Source organism: Bos taurus, chromosome 19 (assembly GCF_002263795.3).
Source record: "Bos taurus isolate L1 Dominette 01449 registration number 42190680 breed Hereford chromosome 19, ARS-UCD2.0, whole genome shotgun sequence".
Taxonomy (NCBI): Eukaryota; Metazoa; Chordata; class Mammalia; order Artiodactyla; family Bovidae; genus Bos; species Bos taurus.
The window spans coordinates 14,239,483-14,252,789 of record NC_037346.1 but is presented as its reverse complement, the minus strand read 5'-3'; the positions used below and the strand labels follow the sequence as shown (position 1 = coordinate 14,252,789).

The following is a 13,307-nucleotide window of genomic DNA, read 5'->3' as shown; positions in this document are numbered from 1 at the left end:
CACTTTGGCTTCTCCACCACCACCCTCATCCAGGCTCTCACCCGCCTGACCTCAGGATGTGCCTCAGAAGCGGGTGAGAGCTTGGCCGGTGCGCAGAATCCAACCAGGCACCCGGAGTCAAGGCGGAGCACCAGGAAGACCGCAGGCATTCAGAACTGAATTACGTGGGAAGAAATTGCTGCAGGGCGTCAGCTGTAACCTTAGAAGGAGATGCAAGATTCCACCCACACAGAGCACAGAGAATAAAAGAAGGATCTAAAGGGCTGGTGGATTGGCTTAAAGTGTCCTTAGTGCCAGAGGGGAGGGTAATGAATGTCCTGAAAGAGCTAAGTAAAGTGAAATGAAGTCACTCAGTCGTGTCCAACTCTTTGTGACCCTGTGGACTGTAGCCTACCAGGCTCCTCTGTCCATGGGATTTTCCAGGCAATAGTACTAGAGTGGATTGCCCTTTCCTTCTCCAGGGGATCTTCCAGACCCAGGGATCAAACCCAGGTCTCCCACATTGTAGACAGATGCTTAACCATCTGAGCCACCAGGGAAGTCCTGAAAGAGCTAAAGACAGGAGAAAAGTCTAGCATGGCCGTTAGGAATGTTTGCTACACCCTCAGTGGAGGTGCTGGCTTCTGTCTACTAAGCATCCTCCAGTGCTGGGATGATGAACTGGTGAAGACCGTATAAAATTGGCCCAGTAATCTCAATTTGTGTAAGACAGTAACACTGCACCTTAGTGGGTAAGCCTCACAAAGGTGGTAATTAAACCTAGAAAGATGTGGGGACTTCCCTGATGGTCCAGTGGTTAAGAATCCACTTTGTAATGCAGGGAACGCAGGTTCGATCCCTGGGTGGCAAGCTAAGATTCCACATGCCTTGGAACAACTAAGCCCGCATGACCCAACTAGAGTCTGAGCGCTGAAGGAAAGATCCCATCTGATACAAGGAAGATCCTGTGGACCAACTAAGACTCAACTCAGCCAAATAAGTTAATAAACAATTAATTAATTAATTTTAAAAATATATAAATCAGGTCCAAAATATTAATATTCAGATGCAGAGATTAATTAAAAGGTTTTGGGTTTTTTTGGCAGCTCTATGCTGGTTGCTGGATCTTAGTTCCCCAACCAGGGATTGAACCCAGGCTCCCTGCAATGAAAACGCTGAGCCCTAACTACTGAACCACCAGGGAATTGCCATAAATTTGCAATCACTGGAATCATGTATATAACTTTGAACTTAGAGCACTTACATTTTTTAATGGCCTCTTAGGGTATATAACAGATTATCCTTGTAATTCTAATATAAAATGTGTAATTAAACAATTTATTTTTTGCTTGTGATTTTTGAGTTGAGAGATGTAAGAGAACTTGGCTAAGTTAACAGAGAACATTGACATGTTTAACACAACTTGATTTTTCTATAGCCATAAGTTTAATTTGTTATTACAGGACTGCAGTACTTTGGAAGGTTCTGAGTGTTAGATCAGATGTGGAAAGTACTTTTTAAAATTGAATAAATTAATTAAAGCAGCTTAAATTGTTTATCAAAATTTAATGCACAAAAATTTAAATGGGACTGATTATTTAAGACTGATCTGTTCTACTTGATTAAGCACTCATTAAGGACTTCTTAAATTTTGCTATAAGTAGGCTAAGATGGGTGAAACATGGGAAGCTATATTTTTTCTTCCTTTTTAAAAACTTTTTATTTTATATTGAAGTATAGCCCATTGACCATGTTGTGATAGTTTTAGGAGGTCAGCAAAGGGACTCAGCCATATGTATACAAACACATGTATCCATTCTCCTCCAAACTCCCCTCCCTCCCATCCAGCTTGCCACATACATTGAGCACAATTCCCTGTGCTATACCATAGGTCCTTGTTGGTTACCCTTTTAAAATATAGCAGTATGTACCTATTCATCCAAAACTCCCTAACTATCCCTTTCCCCCTTCCACCCAGAAGCTGTAAGTTCATTCTCTCAGTCTGTGAGGCAATTTCTGTTTTGTAAATAGGCTCATTTGCATCATGTCTTTTTAGATCTCACATCTAAGGGATGCCATATGATGTTTCTGATTCTGTGTCTGACTTACTTCACTCGGTATGACAGACTTTGGGTCCATCTATGTTGGTGCAAATGGTATCATTTCATTCATTTTTATGACTGAGTAATATTCTGTTGTATATATGTACCACATCTTCTTTATCCACTGGTAAGCTGTATTTTTAATTTGTTTCTTTACTGAATATTCATTTAAAAATTGAAGTAACTGCAATAGATTCCTACACAAAAATTTTACCTGCAGACATGAAAAAACTCACGCCAATAGAAATTGTCCTTATCTCCTGCCCTGATGACCACAATACGCTCCACTAGGTCTCTCCACTTCCATTCGTCCCGCATCCCTTCCATTCTCCACTGCAGCCACCTGAAAACCCTCTAAAGCTTCCCATCATACCCAGAATAAAATCCAAAATCCTTGTAGCATGTCCTGCCAAATGCCCCATAATTGGATCCCTGCCTGTCTCCTGAGGCTCAGCCTGCTCCCTTGTTTTGAAGCTCCAGCCACACCAATCTTCTTTTCTCATCTCAAATGTCTGACCCTCATTTTTGCCTCAGCCCTTTGCATATGCTATTCTCTTTCCTAGGGCTTCTATTCCACCCATTCTTAGTTTTCCAACTCCCATCCAGTTCTTCTCTTGCTCTTTTTAAAAAATCTTCTTTCCTTCCTTCCCTTCTTTTTTTCTTCCTGGCTGCGTCTGTTGGTAATTGCAGCATGTGGGATCTTCATTGTGGTGCAAAGGCCTTACCCTCAGAATATATATGTGGAAGGATATAAGCATACACATAACTATGTTTATCTCCCAGTAATATGATTATAGGCACATCTTGCCATCAATTTGTCCCGTACTTACTGACTTTTCTGTAGTAAGTAAACATTCCTTGTGCAAAATTAAATGAGATTTTTTTTTTTCAGCATTCCCAGACTTCACAATGTAGGGAGAAAGGGTGCAGTGACCAGTCTTTTGCTCAAAGGGCAAGAACAGAGAGACACCTCAGGCATTCCAGTGTTTCTCTGGGCGACCACACAGTTGTGCAACTTTAGATAACCCCAAGCTCCTAACTCTCGCAGGACAGACGGTGGTGGAGAAAGTCAGGACTCACCTGCTGTAGCTAGAGGCAGGCAGACGTGCTGGCAGCCCACTTGGAGGCATTCTCTTTCTGCCCCGCAGTCCCTGTCTTCTCTGCACTCATTCACACAGGTGCCTGACAAGAGGAAAGATGCAGTTAAAAGCGTTGAAGTCTTGAGTTCGAAAATAAATAATTTAAATGCCTTTACAATAACATTCAAAAAATAAATCTAACCAATTATGTGCAGAAATGTATGTGATACTACTAAGAAAAAAAAAATTAGCTATCTTATAAGTGGAGAGAGACGCCATGTTTATGGATGAAAAGATTGTGTTATAAACATATCATTTCTCCCACCCCAATAAAGTTAGTACTATCCCAGTCAAAATCATAGAAGAATTTTTCACAAAAATGGGTAAGCTTATTCTAAAAGTTTATATGGCTTCCCCTAAACCAACAATAATCAAGAAAATAAGATAATTTTAAGCAAAGCTGCAGAACTGAAATGCAATTGGGTTAACTGGATTGTTTATATATATGTGTATATATATATATATTTTTTTTTTTAAAGGAATCTTGTCTCTTACCTCATACCACACAACAAAATCTGTTCCAAATAAGTTATAGACCTAATTAAAAGGTAAAGCAATAAAGCTTCTAGAAGATACTGTAACAGCTTTATGATCTTGGGATAGGCAAGTATTTCTTAAACATCACAGAAGTATTACTGACCATTAAAACAGATAGGCAGATGGAATCTCATTAAAATTAGGAATGTTTCTTCATTGAATGACAGCATTAAGAGAGTGAAAAGAAAGCCACATTAGTAGAAACTGTTTATAATCCAAGCATACAACAGACAACTTGCATCCAGAATTCCTTATAAATCAATAGCACCAACTGATAACATAACAGAAAAATGAGCAAAAGGATCAAGCAGACACTTCATAAAGGCAAAAGAAGTTGTTCAACAAAAATAATGTCAGATTCTGGAAAAATGGTTTTAATTGTGTAGATTGCATACATTTTTGAATTTTCTAAAGTCTCCCCATAAACACACACACAAAGCTATCAAAATAGCAAAATTTAAAACACATAGACGACAAAACTGTGGAATAAGGTATCCCCTCAAACTCCAAAATACGAGTGGATGAAAGGAGACACAACACTAAACTCCCCCAGAGCAGTGAGGTGTCTGCCTCTGTGCAGAAATCTGTGGGAAGCAATGCAGTGACTGATGGAGAAGACTCGGGATATCGTTCCCATGGGAACTTCCTGAGGAATCTACTAAGAATGGATTGTCAGCTAACCCAAGTACTGGAGAGATAGCAAAATGAGGACTAGTAAGGCATGGCAACTCTCTCCAGTATTCTTGCCTGGAGAATCCCATGGACAGAGGAGCCTGGCAGGTTACAGCGCATAGGATCGCACGGAGTGGGACACGAATGAAGAGGCTTAGCATGCAGGGTAGTGGGTAGTACTCAAAGAACTTAGTATAAGGTAACTGTTTGAACTATTCGGGTGTGTGTGTGTTAAGCAGTTGGAAGGCTGGGCGGGACCAGGCATATTCCTGTGGAGCTGAGGAATTCGGGCAGGGCACTCAGCCTTGCTTGCGGGGCTGGTGAGCACACGTGGCCACAGCCATTGCTGACGCACTTCTCTCCTGCCGTGCCGTCCCGGTCTTCTTGGCACTGCCCCACACAGACACCTTCACGATCAGAAAAGACTGGGTTGAGACACTTAAATACCATGATTATTTATGTTGTGAATGACCATGTCCTAATAGACTCAGGATACACTTTGATCTAGGACTTCAGTGTGTAAACACGAGCTCCAATAGAACCTCATCTGACCCTTCCAGTAAATAAGATCTGGGTTATTCAGATCTGAATTCAGGGTTATTTACCATTAACGCACATGTCCCTTGTGTTACGCAACTCAGTGAAATTAACCTTGAATACAGAGTTGAGCTCCCAGAGGTCAAGAAACTATTTTTTTTAATATTTATTTTTAATTGAAGGTTAATTGCTTTACAATATTGTGTTTCTGCCATACATCAACAAAGAAACTATTTCTGATAGAAGCACTTATTGGATTTTAGTCTTGATACTCATAGAGATAGAGTTTAAAGATGGAGGCAGATCCTCAAAGCTGCTTCAAAGTCTTGGGCAAAAGAACATCTCAACCAACAAGCACATCACCACCTACAAGAGGATTCTCACTGTGGGTCCTACCAGTGGCTGACCTGCTTCTGCCACCCTCACTATGAATCTCATTCAGTTTCCCTGTTATCGTCTGTAAATGGGGATTGTCTGGTGTGTGGCTTGAGCAAGTAAAGAGAGGTTGGACTAGATGAGTGACTCTCAAATGTGGCTGATGATCAGAATCATCTGGGAGCTTTCAAATGAACTACAGAGAGTAGGTCTTGGTCCAGACTTGATTACTCAGGTTCTCCAGGGTTGATCCTATACGTGTATATTTTAATGAGGGCTCCAGATGACGCTGATGAGTCCAGATGAGCTGGACTAGAGATTCTCCCAGAGACAGCATGTCTCTGACATTTTAGGATTTCATAAGCTGTTGCCAATTTGTGGAGGAAGGCTGGGGATCATAACCCTTTGTTAACGTTCAGCCATTCATTCATTCGTTCATAGTTTATTTACTCATTCATTCCCTTGTTTCTAATTCATCAACTTATTCCTTAAAAAATACCTACTGTATGTAAAGAACAGGGACTCGATATTTGAGGAAATAGAGGTATGAGTCAGGTTTCACATCAGCAAGGCAGAAATAATCAGGGTGGGAAATCAAAGTTTGCTCTCAACAGACTGTCATTCACAACATTAAACCTTTGATAGAAAGTGGCGTGAAAGAGGTACAGAAAAGAGTGGAGAGAAGTGGTTTAACCATTACTGTGCTAGAGAATTAGCTGGGATTTAAACACACACACACACACACACACACAGACAAAGACCATTCAATGTGGAAAGAATGGGATTTTTTTTTTTCAACAAATGATGCTGGGACAAATGGACATCCACATGCAAAAAAATAAATTTGGATTACTACCTCAAACCATAAATGCATGCATACATAGTATATACCTACATACACAAAAATTCACTCAAAATGGATCAAAGACCTAACTATAAGAGCTAAAACTATAAAACTCTTAGAAGGAACCATCAGTGTGAATCTTTGTGACCTTGAATTGGGCAATGATTTCTTAGAAATGACACCCAAAACACAAGCAACAAAAGAGGTAAAGAAATTGCACTTCATAAAATTAATGACTTTTTTTTCCGTTAAAGAACACTATTGAGTAAATGAAAGGACAAATCATAGAATAGGAGAAAATCTTTGCAAATCATATATCTAATAACAGTCTAATGTTCAGAATATATCATGAATTCCTACAACTCAGCAAGAAAAGGACAAATACTTCTATTTTGCAAAAGGAGGACTTGACTAGCTATTTCTTGAATACATCATATGCAAATGATCATTAAGCATATGAAAAAGTGTCCAACATCATTAGTCACTGGGGAAATGTGAATTGAAGCCACAGTGGGATACCACTTCACAATCACTATGATGGCTATAATCAAACGTCAGGTGTCAAGTGTTGGCAAGGATATGGGAGCAATCGGAACTCTTGCTGGTTGATCGCGGTTAAACTGGTGCAGGCTTTGTGAAAAACAGCTTGGCAGTGCCTCAAAAAATTAAACATAGACTTGCTATGTGACTATGTCCACTCCTAGCAATTTTTTGTCCTCTCCTAGCAATTTTACCCTACAGAATTGAAAATATGTTCACACAAACATTTGCACACAAATGCTCGTAGTAGCATTAACTTCATACTAGCCACAAAGTAGAAATAACCCAAGTGTCCATCAACTGATGAATATATAAATCATATCTGGTAGATCCACATAATCCAACCATGAAAAGGAGTGGAGTACTGATAGATGCTACAACTTAAATGAACCTTGAAAATAGTGAAAGAAGCCAGACACAAAAGATCACATTATTAAATGACTTCCTTTATATGGAATATCTAGAATAGAAAAATGCTTAGAGATGGGAAGTAGGTTAGAGGTTGTCAGGGGTGGGGGAAGTTCAGAACAGGGAGTTGGATAATGGTATGGGATCTCTTTTGAGGGTGATGAAAATGAGCTACAGCTAGATGACAGCTAGATGGCTGCCCAACAATGTGAATATATCAAAACCACTGAGTGGTACACCTTAAAATGGTAAATTTTATCTCAGTAAGCACACACACCCCACACAGAGAAAGCTAGAGACCTCAGAGAGCCTGAGCAGAGGATGTTGGCATTGGTTTCTTTTAACAAGCTTTTTGGGGTGATTCAAAATTGCTGGCAGAGTCTCTTCTACTTAAAATGTGGTCTGTTGGCAGGATTATTAGCATCACCATGAAGCTTAATAACAATTCGTAATCTTGGGCCCCACTCCAGACCTGAATCACAGTCTGCAATTTAACAGGCTCCTTGGATGATTCTTGTCATATTAAACTTTGAGAACTACTGCCCTAATCTAGAAGGAATGAGTATGTCCATTATGCTTATGGTGGAGATAGACAGTACAGTGGGGCTTTTAAGGATTAAGGAGATTTCCACAGGCAGGAGTTGGGGAGGTTGTCACATAAGAGAACACATTTGCATTTTGAGGAAATCAGTCACCTGATTAGAGCTGCACTTTGGGAAGAACAATCTCACATTCATGCATAGAGCTGGCTGGAATTCAACACACAATATGTGTTTTGGATGAGAGAGAGTTCCAAGAGTATTGCAAGGGTCCAGGCATGTAACTAGCGTGGTACAGGTCAGTTTGGAAAGGCTGTAAGAGAAGTTGTGAAAGAAGATTTCACAAAGACTGGTCATTGATTACATCGGAGTGGGAGGAGCAGGCTTCCCAGATGGCGCAATAGTGAAGAAACCACCTGCCAATGCAGGAGACATGGATTTGATCCCTAGGTCAGGAAGATCCACTGGAGGAGGAAATGGCAACCCACTCCAGTATTCTTGCCTGGAAAATCCCATGGACAGAGGAGCGTGGTGGGCTACAGTCCATGGAGTCTCAAAGAGTGGGATTGGAATTCTCACTGGTTGACTTAGTGACTGAGCTCAAGGCAGGAGCAAGGCAACCAGAGAAATCATGTTTAACTGTGAGTCTATAAGGGTGGGGGGGGGGCGGTATTGGTAGAAAGAAAAGAAAGCCAAAGGCACAGGAAAGGAAGAGCAAAGAGAGAAGCCGTCAGAGAGCAAAGAGAGAGTTTTGGACTGAAAAGATCCTGAACAATGTCAGTTCTGCAGAGATACCAAGGAGATTGACAACTGAGAAAAATTATTAGATTGTCAATCAAGAAGGTATTGGTGCCTTTGGAGAGTGGAGTGTGGGGGAGGGGGCTTGGTATCAGTGGTGACTGTAGTGGTGGTGGTTGAAGATCTATTGGAAGGGCTCAGGGGTCAGTGGTTTGGAAGAAAGAGAAAGAAGACAGAAGAGGGTTCAGAAAAATGTTGTCTCAACAATACAGGAATTTATATGCTTGTAGGTAGAATCAAATGGAGAGAAGAAGGTTAGAAATACTGGGAACAGACCCAGAAGCTGTTCAGAGGAGGAGGTGAGGGCAGTGCAAATGGAGAGGTTGGCCTTTGGAGAAAGAGAGAGAGGAGGTCGGCAGACACAGAGGGATGCTGGCATGGGGACTCGTGGGGAAAATTAAAATGTGCCCCAGTGTCTCCTTGTGTGGACTGTTCTCCATGTTTACCCATCCCCGCTCCATCCCCTCTTTGGACTGCACAGGACAGTCCTAGATTCCCCACTTCCTGACTCTCTTGTTCTGAAAGGTGGGACGAGACTTACCAATTGCCTGGAGCCTTGTGTTGAGGGTGAGGAGACTGGCCAGGAGGAAGAGACCACCCAACTTCATGTTGCTAGTTGAGGCCTTTGTGTGCTGATAATGGAGCAAGACCCAAGCAGCTGAGATTTATACCCTCCTAAACAGAGGCTGGGCCAGAGTTCATGGCCACCGTCAACATTTAGGTAACTTGAATCCTGGACTTTGTCAAGCAGTGAACTTTTCTGGGAAAAAACAAACTCACAAACTTTGTGGTGCTGGGCAATGTTTGTTTTCCAAACCAGTTTTTGAGACAAGGGAACTATATCTCCTTAGTAATAAATAAATATATCATATGAGAGAAAGTAAGAGAGGGAGAAAGGGAAAGACAATGAGAGAGGAAAAGATAGATAGATGATATATAGGAGATGTAACCCAACAACCTCTGTGTGCAAAATGCTTTCCTCTTTAAGCATCACGACTGAGGTATGACAAGATTAAATAGCTTGCTTGAGGTTGTTGTTCAGTCACTAAGCTGTGTCCAGTTCTTTGTGACCCCATGGACTGCAGCACACCAGGCTTCCCTGTCCTTCACTGTCTCCTGAAGTATGCTCAGATTCGTGTCCACTGAGTCAGTGATGCCATCCGACCATCTCATCATCTGTCCCCCCCATCTCTTCCTGTCCTCAGTCTTTCCCAGCATCAGGGTCTTTTCCAGTAAGTCTTATTGTGTCAAGTGGCCAAAATATTGGAACTTCAGCTTCAGCATCAGTCCTTCCAATGAATATTCAGGGTTGATTTCCTTTAGGATTGACTGGTTTGATCTCCTTACAATCCAATGGACTCTCAAGAGTCTTCTCCAGCGTCACGATTCCAAAGCATCAATTCTTTGGCGCTGAATCTTCTTTATGGTCCAGGTCTCACATCTGTACATGACTACTGGAAAAACCATAGTTATGATTAGATGAACTTTGTTGGCAAAGTGACGTCTCTGCTTTTTAATAGGCTGTCTAGGTTGGTCATAGCTTTTCTTCCAAGGAGCCAGTATCTTTTAATTTCATGGCTGCAGTCACCATCCACAGTGATTTTGGAGCCCAAGAAAATAAAACCTGTCACTGATTCCATTTTTTCCCCATGTATTTGCCATGAAGTGATGGGACTGGTTGCCAACCAAACTCAACTGGTTGAATGTTGAGTTTTAAGCCAACTTTTTCACTCCCCTCTTTCACCCTCATCAAGAAGCTCTCTAGTTTCTCTTCACTTTTTGCCGTTAGAAGGGTATCATCTGTATATCTGAGGTTGTTGATATTTCTCCCAGAAATCTTGATTCCAGTTTGTGACTCATTCAGCCTGGCATTTCTCATGATGTACTCTTCATATAAGTTAAATAAGCAGGGTGACAATATGCAGCCTTAACATACTCTTTTCCCAATTTTGAATAACTCAGTTGTTCCATGTCTGGTCCTGACTCTTGCTTCTTGAGCCCTATACAGGTTTCTTAGGAGACAGGTAAGGTGGTCTGGTATCCCCAACTCTTTTGTTTGAGGTTACAAAGCTACTAAATGGGGTTCAGGCTCAGATATTATTGGCTTCATATTTCATGACTCCTTTCCTGTAACCCTCTGTCTCTGCATCAGCACTTGGGTCTAAATATTGTATTGCATCATATGATACTGTTAGGGGTCACATTTGTTCTCTCTCTTTCCTAAGGCGGTGCTAAATATTTGTGCATCTATAAGCATGTAGCAGAAAAATTCTGGAACAATAACCTCTCAAGTAGTAACACCACTTACTACCTCTTAGGAATAACTGAGTGAGTTGGGGGCTTTAGGTAATCAAGAGGTCTTTAATTTCAACTGAAATAAGACTAAGGTAAGGAAGAGACATTCATATATCACTTGCACAATTAACAGTTAATGATAAAAGAGAGAAAAACTCCCTAAAATATGGAGACTAGGTTGAAGAGTTGCACAATTAGGGTCAGGAAGTGCAGTTCAGTTCAGTTCAGTTGCTCAGTCATGTCCGATTCTTTGTGACCCCATGAATTGCAGCATGCCAGGCCTCCCTGTCCATCACCAACTCCCGAGTTCACTCAAACTCACGTCCATCGAGTCAGTGATGCCATCCAGCCATCTCATCCTCTGTCGTCCCCTTCTCCTCCTGCCCCCAATCCCTCCCAGCATCAAAGTCTTTTCCAATGAGTCAATTCTTCGCATGAGTTGCCCAAAGTATTGGAATTTCAGCTTTAGCTTCAGTCCTTCCAAAGAACACCCAGGACTGATCTCCTTTAGAGTGGACTATTGGATCTCCTTGCAGTCCAAGGGACTCTCCAGAGTCTTCTCCAACACCACAGTTCAAAAGCATCAGTTCTTTGGTGCTCAGCTTAGGAGGGCTTATTAAATTTATCGTATTGCAACATAGAGAAACGTATCTATCCAATCTGTCTCTCATACCCCTGACTTGCCCTAAACTCTCTGATACTGTGTTTACCCTACAGGACTTATGAATCCATCAACTGGTACTCCTTTCGTTGCTGGGAGAGAGATGAAAAAACCTGTCCCTGAATGGCAGCCCTCTTTCTGCAGTCTGGGTGCCACTTAAAGGCACTTACTCACTCTTCCAAGCTTCATTGGAATTCTTCTTGTGCAATCAGTCAAAAAAATATCTATGTCAGCTCTCATGTGTAAACAAGTTTTGGCTTTCCTTCCCTGCCCCAGCTCTCCTGCACAGAATGTACCACACTGGGGTTAGAATGCCCAAACTTTCACTTTCTCTGGGAAGACAAGGCTCTGGGGTGATGAATTAAAACTCAGATGTTCATTCAAGTAAATCATGTGGTTGAAAATCAATGTAAACTCTTCTCTGCTTTCTATTTCTCTTTCTAACCTCTTTACCTTGAAGTTGCCTAACTCTGGCCTCTGTCAATAGCACCTATTGGCCAAACCCCACTGTTGGAGACCCCTAACTGTTGGGAAGCGTAGTACAAAATAGCCGTAAAAGGAGAAAGTCCTTGGGAAAATGGCGAAGGGACAGAAGTACGCAGCTTTGCGCTACGGACAGAAAGACATCTCCTGCCTTTGGTTATGCTCAGCGCCAAGAGTTAATAATAAATAGAGATGTTACTTGTGAGAGCGGGTTGTGGGAGAAGCCCATGAGTCATTTAGAGTGTGCTGTCCTTGAAATGTTTCTACTGATTATGTGTTAACTCTGTATGCGCTCTGCTGGCCGCATACTTTAAGCTCTTTGTTCCTGCTTCTATAAAAAAGCTTGACTGCAGAAATAAACTTGTCAGTCCTTGCAAGAGACTGTCCAAGTGTCCTTCTTTCAGGTTCGTCGCTTCCAAATCCTGGGGGAGAAAAACCCCAACACTAACTATGGACTTTATGATTCCCTGCACCAAAGTACCACCCAGCAGGGATGGATTTCATCATAAATTCATAATCAACAGCTTCACATAAGACTTCAACTTTGCCCTGCAATTTTAGTACAATTTCAACACAAACTCTCACTCTTGCAAAGGACTATTGAAAATCTTGTCTGTGTTTCTCAAACATCAATCTCTTTCAGTCCCTCACACTTGCCTCCCCCTTTATAGAAAAAAAAAAAAAAACATTTAAGCTACTGGTACAATTTTCAAAGAAATATAGGGCTATCAGGTTATTTGATTCTTCTTGAGTTAGCTTTGGTAGGGTACCAATCTGGATTCAACCAGGAGAAAGGGACCATTCAGTCACTTGAACAGAGTAACTTTAATATAAAGAATGACTAACTGCAAGAGGGATTAGAGTAACAAAGGATTTACTTTGTTGTTGTTCAGACACTAAGTTGTGTCCAACTCTTTGCGACCCCATGGATTGCAACACGCCAGGCTCCTCTGTCTTCCACTTTCTCCCTCCAAGAGTTTGCTCAAATTCATGTCCATTGAGTCAGTGATGCTATCTAATCATCTCCTCCTTTGCTGCCCACTTCTCTTTCTACCCTCAATATTTCCCAGCATCAGGGTCTTTTCCAATGAGTCAGTTCTTCCCCTCAGGTGGCCAAAGTATTGGAGCTTCAGCTTCAGCATCAGCTCTTCCAACGAGTGTTGAGGATTGATACATTTTAGTATTGACTAGTTTGATCTCCTTGAAGTCCAAGGGACTCTCAAGAGTCTTCTCTAATGCCACATTTTGAAAGCATCAATTCTTTGGTACTTAGCATTCTTTATAGTCCAACTCTCACATTCATACATGACTACTGGAAAAACCATAGTCCATCCTAAAGGAAATCAGTCCTGAATATTCATTGGAAGGACTGATGCTGAACCTGAAACTCCAATACAT

At 41.5% G+C, this 13,307-nt stretch overlaps 1 protein-coding gene across 1 annotated transcript in view; it reads right to left on the bottom strand.

Moving 5' to 3' along the window:
• LOC525415 (C-C motif chemokine 3) overlaps positions 1-9,110 on the bottom strand; it is a 36,003-nt gene extending 26,893 nt beyond the window's left edge. Inside the window, exons 1-2 of the mRNA XM_003587380.6 lie at positions 9,012-9,110; positions 3,162-3,263 (exon numbers count right to left, since the gene is read on the bottom strand). Coding sequence (XP_003587428.1) covers positions 3,162-3,263; positions 9,012-9,078 — 169 coding nt within the window. The 5' untranslated portion in view covers positions 9,079-9,110. The remainder of the gene's footprint in view (positions 1-3,161; positions 3,264-9,011) is intronic.
• Between the last annotated feature and the right edge of the window lie 4,197 nt (positions 9,111-13,307).